Here is a 21178-nt window from a genome sequence, read left to right on the forward strand (position 1 = left end):
TGAGAAATTATATCAGCTGTGAAGTGAAGAGTGAATGTGTGTGGGGGGTTCAAGCGGTGGAGGCCGTACAGGGTGCCACTGATGCGGAGTGGCCCTTTGGTGTTTAGAACAGTGATTTTCCTTTGGCTGAGATGCCGGGGTCAAGGTCACGGCCTGTTCGGTGGTTAGAGCACATGGTGTTTAAAGCTGACGCCCTTGATCCGTGGCCAAGGGGCAAGAAAACCACAGAGGTTGCATCTGGAGTCTGTACAGCGGGAGACAGAACTAGATTTGATGTGCAGTGTTTGGACCTGAAAGAGCAGAATAGCCAGAAAAGGTGAAAATTTTTTCAGACACTTACCTGTGTAATATGATTAGGCCACTTTTAGTGTGACTTTGATCGCGGAAAAATTCCTGTCACGGGTCTTTGATGCTTCACCACAGTGAAAGAAGCTTTCACTATGTCAGTAACCCGTTACAGCATGTGCTATGAATGTGTCCTATTAAGATACAATAAAAGTAGCGTACAGCTGCGTTCAAGTGACTTCATGTCACAGATCCAGTTTCTCTGAACCCATTACACTTTGTGAACTATTTATTGCCAATGTACAAAGAAGTATTTTATTTCTTTACCCCACCCAACAATGCAAAGCATTTTTTTTTTTTCAAGTATTGTATAAAAAAAAGGATACCCTGATATGCAGTTGTCTTTTGTTGAAATCGGCATATTTCAAGATGCTTGCTCAGTTTGGAAAATCACATCTAAAACAGGCCACAAATAACCTCGGTGTCAACCAGATTTCTGAATGATAAATTAATCCCATTGCTATTTTCCTTGCTGTTGAAAAGACTTCCAAACATTCCAAACCAACTTCCAAAGATTGATCTAAGTCTTGATTATACACATTGAACATTTCAAAATAACATTTTCCCCCCAAATGTCTCCCAGCTTTCTTGCATTTTGTATCCGCTTATTTTTTCTTTCTTTTTTTCAGGGTGGGGTCATTAGTTATTGTAAATGTAATTCGTTTTTTCATTCACTTATATAGTTATATGTAAATGTTTATAGGTAGGCTACGTTCTTGATTACATTTGGAATTGACAGCATAATCCTTGCTAACTCCTATCAAAATAAATAAGGAGGCTAAAGGGAGGAAATATAATAATTAGCCTTCAAGATTTTTTTTATTCATATGTCTATTTAATCTGTAGAGAGTTCAGTTTGGCATTTAGTTATTCATGTTTGGATTTTCACTACAAAGTAAATATTTAAAAAGTAAGAAAAAAAATTAAAAGAAAAAATCCCAGGACGCAACAGGATGTGGATGTGGAGATTGATGGATTTTTACACTTTTCACATAGCCCATAAGATCTGCATTTCCAGAGTAATTGTTATCAAAGACTTCTGCAAATCCAAAATTCACAATAGGAAATTTTGAAGGTTTTCATGCATTAATGCTAATTTGTTGTTTATGTCTGTACCCAGTCTATGCTGTAAGTGAAACGGCAATTCAATTCTTTGTCTGTTTTTCATCTTTAGTGTTTTGGTGGAAGGAACTAGCTTTTGTAACATACACAGATTTATCTCAGGTAACGCGAGGACATGCTGGAAAGGCTGGTTCTAATTTGTTCCTTTGGACTCTTCTCATGGATTTAGGTTGTTAGGGATATTCTGTTACTTTGTACCATGTAATCAATTTAATCAAAATGTTGCCTGGAGCTGACTACCCACTGTAATAAAAGTGTTGCGAAGTGTAAATGATAACATATTATTGCTCTGCAACTGGCCTCCACCAGGACATAAATATTAATAGGAAACATGTCGACCATTTACTGCTTTACAGTTGAATTACGCTTAATTGAATGGATCAGGTGCATTAACTGCACATAATTCTCCTCCGAAGTCCAGGTATTGACCTGAGAAATGTTGACTGTGATTTTGTTTCTCTTTGCCCGACAGTGGGAGGAGGTGAGCGGCTACGACGAAAACATGAACACCATCCGGACGTACCAGGTTTGCAATGTTTTCGACAACAATCAGAACAATTGGGTACGGACAAAGTACATCCGGCGGCGCGGCGCGCAAAGGATTCATGTGGAGATGAAGTTCTCAGTGAGAGACTGTAGTAGCATCCCCAACGTACCGGGCTCTTGTAAGGAGACTTTTAACCTCTATTACTATGAATCCGATGCGGACACAGCCACTAGAACCTCACCAGCCTGGATGGAGAACCCATGGATCAAGGTGGACACTATTGCAGCAGATAATAGCTTCTCCCAGGTGGACCTGGGGGGCAGAGTGATGAAGATCAACACTGAGATTCGGAGTTTCGGCCCCGTGTCACGAAACGGTTTTTACCTCGCTTTCCAGGACTATGGCGGCTGTATGTCGCTTATCGCCGTTCGGGTCTTCTACCGAAAGTGCGCTCGAATCATTACAAACGGCGCTTTGTTCCAGGAGACACTTTCAGGGGCTGAGAGCACATCGTTGGTGGCAGCGAGGGGTGTTTGCATCCCTAATGCGGAGGAAGTGGATGTGCCCATTAAGCTGTACTGCAACGGGGATGGAGAGTGGATGGTACCCATCGGCCGGTGCATGTGCAAGGCTGGGAATGCAGCTGTGGAAAATGGGACTGTGTGTCGAGGTATGTTTTCATTTTTCATCACACCTGCTAAGCTTGAAGAATCACACTCACTATAAATACAGAGTGCTGAGTGTTTACAGAGTAAACACCCTTCACACATTGTTTATCTCAGGTATCACTATTTATAAGATGCTCCCTGGGTCTAGTCAATCCCATTCAAGATACAAGTGAATGGTGCATGTATTCAAAACAAGACAGAAGGTACAACACCTGCAATCGGTGAATGGATCCAGCTGGAGCTTTCACCACCAGCATTACGTGACTTAATATGGACATTACTTAAAAGGACATCTGAATTCTGGCAGGGGTTTGATGTGAAAATGTGCTGCCTTTGAAGATGTGACTGCAAAACGTGCCCATTTTATATTCATCGTGTTATTCCAAGCTGTCAGGAAAGGATGCAAGTGCCATTATTAACAGCTTATCTGAGAAGTAATTATTTACTACTATACAACCCCTGGCATTTTTGCATTTTGACCACTGTATTTTGAGGGTTTGGTATTTTGCTACAATATAACAGAAATCACACTCCACAGAAATTCAATTGCATTTTCAACAGTAACTGTGCATCGCTAATCTTCTGTCCCAAGAACTTCCTGCCATCCATGTAGACAATGCATGTATCTTACAATTTGCCCGCATGGCCCAGACATTCAGGCACACTTTCTGCAAACCCGAGCCGCGCTGGTACAGTCAACAACACAACAAGCCTCCCACCTGCGTTTGTGTGTCGCTTTCCTTTTTATTTTTGTTTTTACGTGCACCTGTAATTACAACACATCCCCAAGTGTATCTGTACAGGGGGTATGAGGGGTGCTCACATCACAAACACTGCAAGGCCTCTTAATGACTACTAATGAGGAAAGGCACTGGCTTCTCCTTAATAAATAGAGACTAGTAACAGGCACATGAGGATTGCTACTCTGGTGCAGCAATTTACTGTGAATCATCATCCCCATGTAATTACACAAATCAGCCTTATTTTGACCTACATGTAATTGACCACATGTGGTGGATTGGAACATCTCAGGGGTATGCTCAGTCGCAATGTTTTGTTTTTTTTTTGCTAAATGGGATTATACAAGTAATGCTGATCTACATTGTCTTCACAACAACCAGGGCGGGGGACGTTCTGATATTTTTGATTTAAAAGAAAATAAAAGGCTGCTTCTCCAACCCGTTCATTTGCACAGACTGAAATTCACCATCATTACCTGTGACGCATATTCCCCACACAAGTTTCAACATTTCTCTCTGCCTCCCTGCAATGATGTGATGCGGCGAGTGAAAATTAAAGCTTTATGAGCAAAATGCATTATCCGGGAGTGCAGGGCGGAATGAAGTGTGCACACCGATGGATTTTATACCCGCATACAATAGTAATGATCGTCAACAATAAAGGGGGCGTATGTGTTTTTTCAAAAGAGGAAAATCTAACTTCAAAAGACAAAAGATGTAAAGTATTCTATAGTCCTGCAATTGTTCAAAAGGTCCTTTTGATGGATGACACCGCCAATTGGTCAGCCCCCCCCTAGTCATCTCCTTGAACATGAGAGGCTTAGATTAGCACTTTATACTGTGGTCAGTTGTGCCTTTCAACTGTTAGAAGCTGGATAATGAATTGATCTATGAAAGATGCGCTTTCGCTTGCCAATATTATGGGATAATGAATTGATTTGTGAGCAGTGCCCTCATAGGGTTTGTATGATATCCACTTTCATAGCTGGATTATGGAGCCGCAGAGACAGCCAAGATGAAAGAGGCTATCCGTGCTATAATATTAATAATCCGATCAATGTTTTGTTCCAAGATCTCAACAACTAAACATGTAATTATGCATGTAACAATTAAATCCTTGGCAGGAATCTTGGTAAATAATTATGCTGTCGTGAAATCTGTCAAAACATTGACATAGATGGGTGTGCTTACATCAAACTGAGGCTTTTCTCTGTAATTGTCTTACAAGTGAGATTGAGTTTCTTCTCTAAGATGCGCTCCGAGTGAAGGAACCCGCATCAGGGCCGTTCAGGAGAAGCAGCCCTCAAAAGAGGGATCCTATTTCCCTACAGAGCCTTGAGGGGATGGTGCACTACCGGGACACATCGGGTTCTGTTTGCTATTGCTGTTCTCCCCAGAATGAAAAGCATTCTCTTCAGTTGGGTACAATGAGAGACATGTTCTTGGGTAGAGTTGCAAACTTATTTTACAATGCCCATGTGGGTTTTTCCACTGTAATCTGATCATCTAACCTCCATGCTATTGTGAGTTCAAGGGTCCCAACAGTGGGAGTGTGGCTTGTGTTATAGGGCAGTGAAGATTCTGTGGGAGACGATCCGTCACGGTAATGTAAACGCTAAACGTTTGTTAATGATGTTTTTAGGCAGAAAAGAAAAGCATTATAAAATAGTTATTGTCCTTTGTGTGGTCCTGTGGCCACATTTGATTGGAGCGGAGTCAAACCATGAGCTCATTGAGCATGGAAGAGGATAAAATATATCCAATTGATTGGAAAACATTGAAGGAAATGATTTTGGGTCTATTATTATTCACATATTGAACTTAATTTTCAGCTTGTATGATATCAGGATTTGAGCCAGTTAATATAATTCAAAGCTATTAAAAGATAATTAGATTTTAACCTATACTCGGTTTACACAAATGCACATCTACACAAATTTATACCCCCATAACTGGCATTTTCAGTTAGTTGTCCATTTGCATTTGCAACTTTGTACAAGCAAAATATCCAGCGATACCATGTAATATTGAAAAACACCATGACGTCTGTCAAGCATAAAAATGCCTCACAGAAGTCGCAGTCTCCATAAATGGTAAATGCAATGATAAAAACTATGGTACAGAATATTATGACTTCTGCTCCTTCACTAGAGCTACAAAAATGACATGAAAACATTATACTCTTTATTTCTGATTTCTCTGATTGAAGCATTGACAACAAAATCCCGTTTTCTGACAAATCTTACAGTATGGAAACCTGTCTCATCTCGTTTTCATTCACATTCTGATGCCAGACACACACAGACACACAGGACTCCGAGCTCCATCTCCAAGTTCGTACACGTGATCTTTATAAGAGTAACAATAGAAATAACACAAGTGCCTCCTTTTGGCTCAGTCCTGTTTACCTGCCATTTGAAAGATGGGAATAATTGCACGTCTGTTGCACTGCTTCACTACGCTTGGGGTCATTTTTTTTTGGCTGTAGAACTGCGCCAGCTATCTGCAAAAGTGGTTACAGTCCCCAGGCTAGGTCTGCGTCAGCGTAGTGTACCGTAGCTGTTCGGAAGCAATGCCCCTGCCATTACACAAAGAGCAATTCGATTAAGGAAGAAAGGCTTCGGTAATTCTTCGGCCAAATGCTGTTGTGGATGAAAAAGTAGTTAGTGTGCAAAGGTGTAGGGCAGACATGATTGGATAGACATGATTGCCTGGTAAAGAGAAGGGGAGGAGGTGAAGACAGGAAATGAGTCCCCCCCTCCTAATCCACTGTCTTCTGCCGGCAGTACGAGGTTGAGGATCAGTGTAGCCAAGGCAAATACACGCTGCTGCCTTTTATTTCCCCGGGTGCCTCTGTCTTTAATGGCAGCTCTAATTGAGTAACAGAGCACATGGTGAACAGCTACACTAATCACTGGATGACTGTCCTCTGCGCCGGAACAAGACGAAAACCAAAACAAAATAAACGCTCCTCGGAGGCTTAGCTGTATTGTGCATTGTGCAAACAAAGATAAAGGAGGGTTTGCATGCGACTCTGATAACAGACAGCTAGAGAGGAGGAAATACAAAGTCTGGTTCAAAAGCCAGGAAATGGTCAAACGTACAGTTATTGTGCAAAAAAATTTCAAATTACTGTCATCACAGGAAATGCATTTATTGTTTTTTCCTAGATATTAAATGGAAACTATCCGGGATGAGATTTTTGATTTGAAACGCTCGCTCCTTTTTTTCAGACTCAGTCTGCGTTGAGTGTTTTGCCCAAAGATTGGTATTTTGGGTGTTTTACTGCATTTTCTCATGGTTCTCACTCTGTGAGCCCTTTCCTTCCTTCTCTCTGCTTCAGGTCGGACTGATACACCATGACCGCACATTTAGATCCTGTCCAGATTTGAGAAACTTTTTTTAGGCCTGTGCGATATGGCTATAAATCCTCGATCACTGGATTAGTAATTTATCAACCCAGTGAATAAAAAATCTGTCATCTTTACTGATCAGTGTCTTGTATCCAAACAGTGATCTAAGACAGAGCCCCCACCTCTTTTTTCAGCGCAAAATTTTATCTTGTCTTGGGTGGGCTCGGGCTTTTGAGTCTTCTTCTGTCTCAGACTCAGTGTTGCAGACCCTCTATCATTTTTGTTTGGTCTTCCACCGAGGTTGGATGAGGTGCAGTGGAGAACATAAAACAGGTACTGTGAGTGATATAACACATGGCCGTAAAGCAATTCTGCAGCTTTTTGGGAGACTGTAGCAATGAAATGTTCAAGGGAAATATTGTTTGATAGACAGTTTTCTGTCCTCTGACGATTTGGATATGATCAAATCAAACAGCCCTCATGGCCCGTATTTTAACACCGACTTCCTCATGATTACCGAGTTGTCATGTCGATATCATCTTTTCGCTAAAGAGCTGCATCACATCACTTGAAGGGCAATCTTTCATTCACATTATATCAGTCATTAAAGTGGTTTCATCAACGGTTTACATTTCAAATATTTTCTTGCTTACTTGATGATAGGGCCACTAAAATGGCAGAATAAAGAGGCAGGTGAAGAAATTGTGTTTTCCAAAGTCCAAAGCAGCATCTGCAAAAGCGCACATCTCCAGTAAACTGTTCCTGTTATGAAAAATGTAAAGACACTAGGGAAACATCGACAAGATGGAACAAGAGACTTCAGAGTTTTGCTGCGGGGTTGGATGAAACAATTTATTAAAAAGCTGGCGATTAACAGAATTGATTACTTGGTCACTCACTGAAGCTCTACATGTGCCCTTCAGTACATTAAAAGACACACCTTTTCTCCGGCACTAATGGCTGATTGCCGGCCTTACAGCTCAGCTCAAGGAATACAAATGGACGCTTGAGCGAATGTTCTTCTACTGTGCCGTTTGTCTGTTAAACAGCATTCACCGCCTTCATTTCCGCATCCCTTGTGCTATGATTTAATTTCCATTACAGATCTTCGCACTGTAGATGCATTCAAAGGGATGCGATGTGCTAGGGAGGCGTTGTCTTTATACTGTGAGACAGTTTACGCTATTGTAGCAGCAGGGGGCAAACCAGTCAGCTCTCAGACATGTCATTCTGCCGGTGGAGGCCCCCAGGGAACATTCAGAAGCCTTTATTCCCCAATGGCTTCGTCGATGAGATCTCAGTATGGCCAGGTGTTTTCTTTTTTTTTTTTTTTTTTCTTCCCTGTCTTCTTTTTTTGCTTTCTGCTCTGCACCCTGACAGCACACATCCATACTGTTTGGGGAGGACATAGAGGACATGGAAAGGGGAAGAAGAAAAAAAGAAACACTTTTCCTCCAAAATTCTCGGCCTTTGATTCGAAGCAAATGCAGAAAATCATATTGCGGTTACTTATATCCAATTGCATTCATGTGCTCGGGCAGAAACCTTTTATACCAGCACATATTCTCTTTATCATCCTAATTTTCACAGCACATCCATCATACATTGATGTGACAACGTGACCTGTTGTCCCAGCGAATCTCCATGAACTCAAAGGTCATGGCCCGTTAAGCCTGTAAACACTTTCCACATGTTTTTGCACATGTGGGGTTGTGCTCCATATGCCGAGGACCTGTTCAACCCCTTGTCACACACCATCTTTGAATTTCAGATTCCCGTAACACATCTTTTATCACATGATTGGCCCCCTTATCTAATATATGGATTTCTTGAGGGTCTGGTTCTTTCTTGTGACACCTTTTCCTGTCTCAACCCCGAGCCCCCCAGTATACGTGGATGCCTGACGTCCAAAGACAATTTTCTGGTGTTGGTGAATGAGAGTAGAGCCTGGAGAGGAGCCGGGGACCTTATGGTTTTGCTTTGGATGAATTCACCTTGGACGAGGAAATGAGATCTGTAAGGTTCCATATGCTCTCTCTTTTTTATCATCAGCGACAAGGCCGGGGGTTTGTCAAAACATCCCCATGTGCTTGCTCTCCCTCTTCTTCAGATGTCTTCGGCTCACGTCCTGTTGAAGGATTCAAGCCGCTCTCTACACGGCAAGCAACTGATGGATCAAGCATCTGTCGGGATATGAGGCAGATGAGATATGAGACACAATTGGCCTCACAGTCGAAGACAGGAAACCCTCCCGAGTATCAATGACCTTGTTCAACAATGATGTATTTGAACTTGGTCAACGCTGAGGGGAAAGCGTGGTATCTCTTGTCGTATGTCGTTTATCTACATCATAGTGTTTGTGAAAGTGCGAGGGGAGACAAAGTTTATCCAATCCTTACCTTGCTGGGATATGCCACATGTGTTCTACAGTTGCCCGAGCTCATAAATGAGTGATGTTGTTCGACCCCTTGGTCAGAAGGCTGAAAGGGTAGAGTCTACATTTTGTTTGACAAAATGCCATTCAGTGTCATATATAGTCCTAGCATTCCATACTGTCCATCATATACCATTATTCTTTACAAAAGCTCCATGTTTTTCCAGCTGCTCTGAGTCCTGTGCGATTTGCTCCCTTTCCTTTTGGCTGTTTTACTTGGGTCTTGATTAATTTAACAATTTTGTAAGGTATACTAAGGTACAGAAAGTGTCATATTGTATGCACAGTAGAAGATAATAAAAGATTTTTTTTTTTTGTGATTTCTTATTAATGAAGTTTTTGTGATTTATTTAAACATTTTAATTTAACATTATGTGTTTTAATGAGGTATTATTATTTTATCAAATGATGGTGTGTTCCTGTTTTTCTGAGAATTTCCATTTAAGGTGACTTTTCAAGCTTTTTTCTCTCATTTTAGGTATTTTATTATGATTTGACACAGATTATTTATTCATTTATGTAGTCATTCATTCTTTCTTTAAGCAAACATGTAGCTGATATTTGCTTATTTTCTCAGAGATTTTCCAAGGTGATTAATTGACAGTGTTGTATGGCATTATTTTCACGTTGCATTTTATTATTGGTAACGCAAAACCAACTGATGCCTGAATAACTCGACATTAAAGACCTGAAAAAAGGACATATTTTGCATAATACACTCTCTTCCAAGTGCTGTCATCCAGCTGATTTGAATGATTTGACATTTTGTGCTATGAGAGAAAGTTTGACAACAGCAACAGTACGTTATTATATAACCTCAATCTGCCATGCCAGTTATTTTAATGACTACCCCAGTGGCATGGACTCATGTAAAAAGCATTTGAGCTCACCAAAAAAACAATCAGAGAAGATTTGACCTTTTGAAAAGAATTCGGGAATTTTAAGGTTGCGGTTATTTGCATTTTATTATGCTCCACATCTGTTATGCATTTTGAAACAAGTGCTAACCATCAGCTAAGATCCTGTTAGCATTCAGCTCAGTAAAGGTTAAAAATCCAAATGAGTGAAGGACAGAAATGGGAGGCTTGACGAAGATCACTATGGATTTAATCTAGGGGCAAAGAAATATTGAGGAACTGGAGTCTCTTTCTTTTCTTATTAATTGCATGTATATAAATGAACTCAGGCTAACATCTAACATCTTGGAGGGATTTTATCTGTGTATTTTAGGGTTTTTACTGATGACTTGCAGTGACAGAATTATTTAATCTCTTTTTCAGTGTAGCTGGCAACCCCAAGAAACCGATTCCTGTTGATTCATAGAGCCAAATTATCCCCTAAGAGCATTGTTGTACATTCTTCACTCTTTTCTTCTTCTATGGAGAAATAACCAGAAGTGTAGTCATGGATTGGGTCTAGCTGGAGAACCTTGAGTGTTCATAAAGAAATGGTTAACAATTTTTTAACAAAACTTTTAGAAAATTTAGCAAACAAAATTTATGCCTATTTCTGAGTGACTAAAATGAGTTGATCCGTTGAGACAAGCTTTGAGTTTCTTCTCCCGAAGCCAGACATGCTGCTCCATTTCCTTATTCATTCAGGCCATATCAAAGCATAGCATATTAATTAGTGAAGGTTTACTCTCCGTGTCCTAATAAGATATTAATTTGTGACTGAAGGGTATCTAAAGCATCAGTCATTTCTTTGAACAATTTTTATTTCCCAGCACACTCAAGTATTACACAGCAGTAAATTGCACTTAGTCTGGAATAAACACATGTTTATGACTTTCTGTTATCTCATTTTATCATGTGAATTAAATAAGAAACTCCTCTCGCTGACTTTTGACAGGGCTCATATTTTTGACGTCATGTTTTCAATCCAATCACTTTTTTATTATATTATTTTTTTATATTATATTATATTATATTATATTATATTATATTATATTACATTATATTTCTAAAAAGACATAGACACCCACTTGGCCTAATCACAAGGAACTGAATGCATACATGCTTACATTACTTGATCCTATCCCCTAAATAAAGGTTAAAAATGTTGCTTTTTTTTTTTCCCAGACATATTTGACACGATTGTAATTTTGTAGCATTCACTATTGTCACGGCCTGCTTGTTTACCACAGTACTCGATTAAGACAGTAATTGTGCAGGATGAGCATATTAGATGCCGGGCAGGAAAACAGTCTTGGCTCCAGTGGCCTGGTTTAATTGCTGTAGCCTGTTTGAAGGGGGGATGGTTTTCCGTTGCTGTGGGGGACAGCTCGACATTGTAAATGGACTACTTATAGAATTTTCTCGATGTTAAAACTTTTTTTTTCCCTTTTTTTTTTTTTAAACTTCCCCTTGGGCAGCTGCTAAGCAAATAAATTACTCAATATAATGAGCTGTTCCACCCTCCTGTGGGATTCCAGAGCTTTCAGCTCAAAGGTACGGTTCGACACGCTCGTCTCATTCTTCTGAGTCTTGTAAAGAAGTGGGTTCATCGAAAGGATAGCGTTTCTTTAAGGCTCACTGGGAGATGGAGGCATAGCATGATCTGCCAGGCTAATCCTTATCTAGTCGGGTAGAATATTCCTACCGGTACAATGCGGTTTATGGGTGAGAATAATCTCACCCGACCTTACATCTTTTCTCTACACCTCCTTGGAGTTGCGTTGTGATTTGTGCTCTTTTTTTCCCACAGTTTACTTTGTAACGTCTTAAAGGATTCTCTGTTTATACTGATTTTTATTAAGACGGAGGAGGTGAGTCTGTAAACAACAAGCTAATGAAAAAGCTCTTCGGTTATGCCGTGTGTGGAAAAATAACACACAATTGCTTCCTGTGCGCCTCGCAGCTTGAGTTAAAGAATTGTGCTGGAATAGCCTTAGGTTTTAAAGTTCCCTATATGTTTGAAGGAAATAACTGTTAAATGTCTTTATAATAGAACAAAGTATAACCTGATCACGAGCGCTGACCATTTGTAAACTATTAAATGCATCAAATGTACAGCAAAATGGGGCCATTGTTAATAATAAAGGTCCATAACAACCGTTAAATTTAAGAAATGAATTCCACCTTGGCCAAAAACTGTAAGAAAAAGTGCATCAGGTCAGCATTTGATTTCCTAATCACTAAAACAAAGGCCTTAGTGTTCAAATAATCCTTTAGATCAAATGAAACTTTAAGCCACTGTAAATAGCCAAAACAAAAAGTCACATTTAGAACTCTGCGGGATCGAATCTTAACCACCCTCCAGTGTTAACTGCAAAGCCTGGATTGAGCTCATAGTCCGCCTGGGAAATGCTCACTTCCTGCTGGGACCAGTGTTCTGCTTTATTATGGTCATCTTAAAGGCTGTGTGGTCTCTGCAGTGTTTTGGGGTTGCTTCAGGTGGGGAGAAGAGATCAACGCATGTTCATGTTTGGGATGTTTTCATTCCACTCAGCCGGACTAGTCGGTGGCATTGTCTCGAAGCACACCAGGACCATTGCTGTCCTCCCTGTATGGGCATCTCTCCTCTGTGAAGTAACAGCCTTAAAGAGCCGCCTGGAATACATTAGTCACAGCTATTAATCAGATTGTTTTGATTCTTCTCTTCCCTTGTCTTGTTTTTTTTTCCATGGCGCAAAGTCACGATGATGTAAAGGGTCTGGCTTTCATGTTATATTTATTATATTAATGCAGAGCAATTTTGTACCAGCAATTTACACAATTTTGTATAGTAATTTAATTAGTAATTCTCTTTTTTCTCTGTTTTTTCTTTTAATTTTTTTTTTATTTTACTCTTGATGTTTACATGTTCACAACTTTGATGCTGCTAGCCCATGTGCCCCCCAATTGCCCCTCAGAGACAAATAAACTTTTCTCATTCTGATTCTGAATAAAAAGACAGACCTTGTCAGTTGTTAGAGTTTGCCAGACAGAAAGGAGAGAAAGGGTCCCGCATTCGCAGATCTGCAATGCAGCGAAGAAGAAGACCCATGTGTCTCCCTTAACCACAGTACATGATGTTATGGACTTGGCAGACGACTGGACCCTGACCCCAGTTGTAAAATACAAATTGGGTGTCAATGGCTTGTTTCTCAAAGTTATAGACATTTATTTTTCAGGGCAGAAGTACAATATGGCTTTGAGAGATATTTTAATAGATTTATGGAATGAGTGTAAAGTGTCTTTCATGAAGGAAAGTTGGCAGAATAGGTGGGAGGCAATCAGCATTTTTATCAAGACACTTATACATGTAGCAAATTAGAGTTGAATGATTAGTTTGTAAGTTAAATGTGTCAAAGAAACACGCACGTCAATCAGATTTTAAAGACAGCCAGTTGCCCTGTTGCAATAAGAGCATCACAATAGGAGATTTGTTAGATTTTTTTGTTTGTTTGTTTTTTGGTTGATTTTTGCCAGGTCGTATGTTTTGACAAGGGAATCAAAAGCTTTAAAATCATTGTTCTTACTGAGAGCTTGATGTTAAAAACAGACTGGAGCCCAGCAGCTCTGGGGCAAGGCAATCTTTGGATGCATCAAAATTTCCCCTTGTTTTTCTTTTTTTAACCTGTGGAGGGAAACAAAACAATTCAGTTATTTAAGAAGGCTCAACATATTGCACATTCGGTTTGGTGTGAAATTAATAATTAACTATTGTACATTCTTGTGTTGTTTTTTTCACATCACTCATCTTATCCAAGTGCTTTTGCTGAACATCATCATGTTCAATTTGCCATTATTTACCCTGCACCTGAAGGTGAGTTATATTAGATTTTAATATATTTTACACTTATATGAGCATATTTTACCCTTTTTTCAATCAGTGTTGCCACACATTATGCAGGAATCTGATTATTACCGAACACTTTGAAGGATACTCATGTGACTTTGACACTGAGTGGAACTTGACATTTTCACGTCATCATAAGGAATGTCGCTCCGGTTTCGGCACAGAGTAACCGTCACCAGGGAGAAGACATTTTGAAGTCATGTGCATCTAAAATAAGCAGGCTCAGCTGAAGCTCTGAGCTGATACTCTGATGTCATTCATTCTTTGTACAGCCTTGATAACTCCTCCTTGCGACCTTCTTACTAAATATAGCATTTCACGTATTGATTTGGGGACGTAGTGCATTCGCAGCGTGCCTCCTCCATAATGACCTATTTCAACAGATTGCTTGCAGTTAAGTCATTTTTGTGTGTGAGTGTGTGTGCGTGCTTGTGTGCGTGCGTTCGTGCATGCGTGCGCAAGCACGTTGTCTTCAGATTGCGGGAGGAAGAAGAGACAGCAGCATGTTCGGAGCAGAGTTAGACACATACCTTCCTGTATGTTGCATAGGCCAAGAGACCATTATGTATTTATGATGATCTCTTGGCAACATACAACATGAACATGTGTTTCTTCAGTAAATTCTAAGCAAGTGCAGAAGTAAGCAATGATTTTATGAATTTTATATGGCAGTATTGAATATCAGTGTGTTTTCTCAAGGCCGCCAGGAGTGTTTGTGTCACACAAGAAGTTGCAAGATCACCAGAATGATTTAGGTTTTGGAGTCGTGAGATTAGAGCATATCATGCAGTGTTGTACCTCACTGTTATTAAAGTGTGGCAATAGGGGAAATGTGCCAATGAAAGCTTGGCAGAAGACCACTTAAATTCCATCTGTGTGGATCCAATGCCAGCAGGCAGGCTTCCCATTGCCGAATGATTGGCTGTGATTGAAATCATGGCCTTAACATGCTTCGTTAACCGTCAGCGATATGTTGCAAGAGCGGTGAGCATAAACAGAATCATCTATGTGCTGTCAGAGACAGCTGAGATCCGGGAATGCTGACGTGGATTTATCAAAACTTTCGCATTACACGCTATAACCTCCAATTGCGGTACGTCTTATTAATACAGCCGCATAGATGATGATGATGATGATGTTGATGATGTTGGCCTTGTCCGTAGATCAGAGAAGGAAATTATGTATTAGGTAGCCTCAATTTCAAGAGAATAATTGCTCATTTAGAAATCATCCATTAGTACTTTTCCTCAATTTTCCCTTGTTTAAGTATTTTGGCCTGGGCTGAAGAAATTCATCCGAAACACACTCTCGAGTGGCATTGTTATCCAGCCGAGAGATTCCTATCAGCCACATCAGAAAAACCAAGCGAACCCAAGTCCTTCCTCCCTCTCTAACCACTCAGCGACCTTCCAGGGCCTGCCACAATTGGGCCTTTGTGTGAGCGGCTTGTCTGTCATCTCCCTCGTTTTGTTGATATGGGCCTTATGCGGAGTGTGTGTGTGTGTCCAGTCATAGACTAAGTGCCAGCTAATTGAGCTTGTCGAGCCAGAACCTGTTAGTGTGCTGATAAAAAGCTATTTGACCTATAAGAACGCTCTCACACGACATATTCTTTGTAGTTGTTTTTTTCCATCTGGAGAATCATTGTAACTAAAATGTAGATACTAAATAACCCTCTTGATACTAGTTTGGCATCATTAAATACTTGGAATATCGACTCCGGGACTATCATTTTTGTAATATATTAATCCTCATTCCGCATATGGTAACTTCTCCGTGGACCAGATGTATGGCACGTTGCAAGGACTGGCTTGGAAACCGCCGGTCGCGTCTGTTTCTTTTTAAGTTGAGTCTGCTCAGCGCATGTCACCGCCTTCCAACCAAAATGAACAATTGAATTGAATCATTCTAACACAGGTGGAATTAAAAGGAATCGCAGAAGCCCTGTCCTACATTTTATGGAAGCGAAAGTTGAATGATGGTGTTTCTCGTTCTCTTTTTACATCTTACTTCTTTTTCAGCTGCTAAATACTATCAAGCCAAAGACAAGGATGAACTCGTCCTCAAAAAAAAAAGACGTGATGCAGTAATTAATGACCAGTAAAAGTACCTCTACACTTATTGATAAAACGCCATGCTCTGATGTGGCACACTTGAGTAAAATTCCCTTTCGGAAAGCTTCTCCCAGAATCAACATTTCTCCTGCTCATGCGTTAAACGCACAGTCAACACCTTCTTTTAAGAGGCGGAGAAAATTCCCCCCCAAAACACAGATGTACTTTCCCTCACAGAACACAACCTCTCCTCACGAATTTCTTTTACTCTTTTTTTTTTTTTTTTTTTCCACAAAACTCCTAATTTTCCCCCAGCCCTCTCTTGAGTCTTACGTGCATGAGTGGTAAGTGCTCAATTTGCCTTTCTGCACTCCTGCAGCAGAATGCGCTGATGTTCCACGTGTGGTGTGTTCGTACATCAAATGGTATGTTCTCGGTCTTGGTGCATCAAAAGGGATGCTAACATGTCGGTACATCTGTTCTTTAGAGTGAATTTAGGGAGGGAGGGACAGTGCTCACCCCCTCCCCCCTAAAATGTAAATATGAAGATCAGACTGTAACACTTATCAAGGGCTGTTGATGCATTTCTTAGAGAAGATCTCATAAGATTCAGGTCGGCAAGAAGGACTTTGATTGTTCTTTAATCAAACGCTTATGTGTCATGGTTTAAGGAGCTGGCAGTGATCCACCAATGGATGGTCTGGGATGGATGTCTTTCCCATTTCCTCATTGAAACTCAATGTGTTGCCGCGACTCGCCATTCCCTCTCCCCATTTCTTCTTGTCATCTGTGCCATTGGATGAAATGCATAATTTTACCTGTTTTTGTTCAGTTTTTAGCACAACACACAATCAGATTAGCGCAAAGTGAACCATTTAGACTGAGGGACATTTATCTTTGTCCTTTACGGAACCATCCTAAGGAGCACATCTGCTTTACCGACCACGTAAAACATACTTTGAGAATCTTCAGCCCATTGCATTTCACCCGGGTCTTTCATGAATGAGGATTTCGCCAGAGTGCAACCGACATGACCTCCCACTAGCTTCCCCATGATAATCCTGCTGCCTCTAGGAGACCAAGACTAATCTGTCAAGGTTTACCTTTCGCAGGCCTTCATTCATAATGAGCTGCTTGAAGTTCTACGATGGCTTTTCTTAATTTTGGCGACAATCATAGCAACAAAACCAGGCTTTTACCTCAGTGTGTGCGTTAATGATGGAGAAATTAGTGGGCTTGAAATATCCTATCTTGTTGGCTTTGTTACATATCACTTGTCAAACAGGTTTGATGAATATCATAGGCATAAGTTCATGAATGCTTATACAAGAGCTAGAAAATTCTGAAGTATTATGTTTTCATGATTACCTCTCCACAACTCAATCAAGGCAACTTTCAACCCGCCTGTACGGAAATGTCAAATTGCAAATCATACATGTCACACAAGCATTCCAGTGCCACATATCGAAGTCATTCACCTAATTCTTCGTGAATGACATGTAGGCCTTAACCATGGACACCCCACAACAACCATCTATCAAGGAATAAATAGCAATCAAATCAAGGGCCATTTCCTCACAGCTCAGCGAACGTGACATGAGCATGTGAAAAATATGAGCATGGTTTATATACTGCGCCGCCGTGTGTTTGCAAACTGACAGATTTACACATGGCATATTTTTTTCTCGGCTGACCTCAGGGGAGCACAGCATTGTGTGCTTTTCAAAACGATAATATATGATGTTGTTGCGGCGTAAATAAGTTTGCATTTACATTTCTGCCGGGGGAACTGCTGAGTTAGTGTTGTTTCTGTGTGTACAAATGCTATTTTGTTCACGGTGCTAGAGGAAAGTAGCATTATCTTATAATCACAACCACTTCTCTTTCTGTGGTGTAACCTTAACATATACTGTATTTCAGGGTATAGTGCCTCTTATGATACACAAAAATATGCAAAGGGGACCAATTGTGCAATCATGGAAAAAAACTTTGAAAATGAACAGATAAAATAAAAATTCTGAAAAGTGTTAAAAGTCATTATCAGAAATAAAACACAATGGCATAGGTAATTAATTTAAAACCTGTTGAATACAAAAAAAATCATACATATTATTTTAATATTGATTAAAAAGGTCATTAAAAGGAAGAATGAACTGCCTAAAAAGGTGCTGCTTATAAACTAAAACCACAAATAACTCTTCAATTTGAAATAAAAAAAATAAAGAAATTGCTTTAAATTCACTGAAAAAACCTTGTGAATTAATGACAAATTACATGTTACTTAATTAAATATTTGAACTGCAGTCGTAAATTTATGAAAGAAGACCCTACAGGCAAAATGGAAGCAAGGAGGATTTTCAGAAGGAGTTTTAAAGAGTAATTAGATTTCACACAAAGCATAATTCATATGCTTACATCTTCTATTTGAAAATCAGTTTCTGCAAATTAACTCTAGTAAATGTAATTAATGGAAAATTTTTATATATAAGCATTTTATGGATTTGCTAGCAGTATTTAATCAGCACTGATAAAAAAGCGACCCATGGAGCGGGACAAGTTTGCTCTAAGTCACGTCTTGGAGTAAACTCAGCGACAGCAGGGTTGCCTTGGTAACAAAGGGCTTTCCCATTTCTCCCCCCCTGCCCCAGCATTGGACCAATCCCTCGCTGTGTGGCTGTGTGAGCTGGGTACTTAATTTCACTGACCCCCCGGGTCTGTCCTGAACAGCCTCCATTGATTAGGACAAATGGAAGGGAGACCAGCCAGCCAAGCCCCTCCTTCATCAGGGTTAAGGATGTAGTCATAGAAGGGGAGAAGATGCAGAGCCAGCAGATGAATAGCTCAGGGATCCCTTGTTTTAGATGAATCAATGACATATTTAAAGGCTAATTAGTCTATCTATTCACCGGGTATAAATTTGCTGGGGCCACCACCTCACTCTGTGGACATGATTGGGCTATTTAATAGATTCCAACTCTAAATAGCATCCACTAAAGCATTTAAATGAATCTCCTCCCAACAATACATGCCTTTTCAGGCGCAGGTGTAGGGAAAAGGTTTTATGTGTGAGTGTTCATGTGCGCGTGTGTTTTTCTGCGCATGCGCGTGCATGGGTGATTTATGCTCTTCATGTTGCATCTTAAAGTGATGATATCAGGTAAAGTCCTGTTTTGGCAGTTTCACTCCTTTGTGACATGTCCTGGCCTGGATTTTTATGAGCATACAATGCATTTGACGAGCCGGCTTTATTTGGGTCATGTTATTGGAGAATGTACCTCTAGCCAGTGAGGACTTGCATAAAAAGCTTTAGTTTCCAGATGGTTATTGAAAGAACATGGCAGGATAAAAGATGGAAGTCACTTGTTGGCTTTCGCGTTTAATTCTGAAGTGTTTCTTTAGATGAATGTAAAGTTATTCACTCGTCATTCTACATTTTTGGGCTACATTCTCTGACATACCGGTCTCTGGTTACTGAGGTAACGCTTTAAAATATTTCCAATATTTCTCATTTCTGCCATTGTTTGGAAGCATTCCGGGTCAAAGACGAGGTTTAAGCCCCCATAGCATCATCGGTTCTTATTTCCCCCTTTACCAATGAGTCGCTCGCTTTCATTGATATTCAGACGCCCCCAGTGACCACATTGTTGCTAACCTCTTCCTGTGTGTACGCGGTGTTAGGAAAGGGAGCACTTCCAAACATGCGGACGCTTCACTTCTTTGTGCAAATTTGGTACATTAAAGCTGCAACAGCCTTTTTTTGTTTTTCCTCAAAGTCCATCTGATTCATACAATTCACTCAGTCTGCCTGCCGCCTTGTAAATGATGGCGGTCAAAAGAATTCATAGAATCTTTATTAGATATGCACAAGGGATGGATAAGTGTTTATTTATAAAGATAGAAAAAAGAAAATGAGTGATACTAGCCAGTCCAGCTCGGTATACTTTTTGTTCTGGGCTTTGTTTGAGGTGTGTGTTTTTGTGTTTGTATGCATGGAAGGTTCACACAGGGACAGTGACAGAATCCAGCACCAGCTGCTCCTTGCAATTCCAGCCCCCCAACCCCCTGCCCCTCCTTCCTTCCTCCTCACTTTTCCCTGTGACAAGCCCCTCCCACCCCCCCCAATCCCTACTGACTGGACAACATGGAGACCCTTTATGCCACCTGTCCATCAGCTCGACTGCACCTTGGGGAGTCTCTGTCACTGAGCTTGGCGCTGCCGTTTGCCTTTGTTTGGATTCTGTAAAATCCTCCACACCCCTCTCTTCCTCTTCTCGCTCTGTGTCTTGCTCACTCTGTCTTGCTCTCTGTGCTGTCCTTTACAAACACAGACACACAGAAAGACACACACACACAGACTAGTGATTGCTTCTGTCAGCTATTTCCTAAATCTGCCTCCAGGCACAAAGGACCTCACTCCCACAACCAGCCATTGCCGCTGTCCCTACCATTCCCCTCCTCACATGCCTGTCACCTGTATCGCTCAGGATGCCTGCGACCGCTGTGTCAGACAGGAAAAAAAAAGCCGTCTGTTAACATGAAGCTGATGATATTTTTGGCAAGCTCCAAAACACACAGTTAACTTTTATAGGTTGTTAATTTTATGGAGCCATACATCCAGTCTTGTGTCTTATCTGTGCCAAGAGTGCTGCCTGAATTTTGGGCCAATTCTCTGTATGTCTCCATTGATCCTCCACTCATCCCGCTTTTCTCTTTCCCCCTACCTTTCCCCACCTCTTATCCGCCACATTTATTCATCCTGTCATCTGCAGTCTTGGGTTGTGATAGGGGCTCTGTGGTCCAGGCGCAGCCTGCGGAACGGAGCAGGGAAGCTGCCTTACATGGCAATGGCTCCTGTTGCCCTAGCAACTAGCTGTCCTTGAAGAGAAAAAAAAGGGCACGTTTTGGGTTTTAGGAAGCCGGCGCTTTAAACGGCCCAGTCAGATATCCCAGTCGTATCCAACTATTTGATTGCATGTGGTCTAAAAATTATAAAAATATGAATTATTTAGAATAAAAGGGAGTTAAGTTGACTGGAGTGGAGCGTATGGGAGTGTCTGCCTGAAGGTGGGAAATAGGATATTTTTCAAAGTAGCAACACTTTCACTGACACTACTGTATAATCTTGCTCGGCAGGTGCAGCTATCCAGAAACGATTGTTTGTCTTGTTGTCGAGCGAGTGACCTCCTTCCATTA

At 40.7% G+C, this 21178-nt stretch overlaps 1 protein-coding gene across 4 annotated transcripts in view; it reads left to right on the top strand.

Moving 5' to 3' along the window:
• The window catches only part of ephb2b (eph receptor B2b), a 133105-nt gene that overhangs the window by 61062 nt on the left and 50865 nt on the right, over positions 1-21178 (top strand). For all 4 annotated transcript variants that reach the window (XM_086149984.1, XM_086149985.1, XM_086149987.1 and 1 more), the window contains exon 3: positions 1940-2624. In XM_086149984.1, the coding sequence (XP_086006110.1) occupies positions 1940-2624 (685 nt within the window). The remainder of the gene's footprint in view (positions 1-1939; positions 2625-21178) is intronic.

The sequence above is a fragment of the Fistularia commersonii genome, chromosome 7, assembly GCF_037954325.1.
Source record: "Fistularia commersonii isolate RoL2024-O1a breed Wild chromosome 7, RoL_Fcom_v1.0, whole genome shotgun sequence".
Classification (NCBI taxonomy): Eukaryota; Metazoa; Chordata; class Actinopteri; order Syngnathiformes; family Fistulariidae; genus Fistularia; species Fistularia commersonii.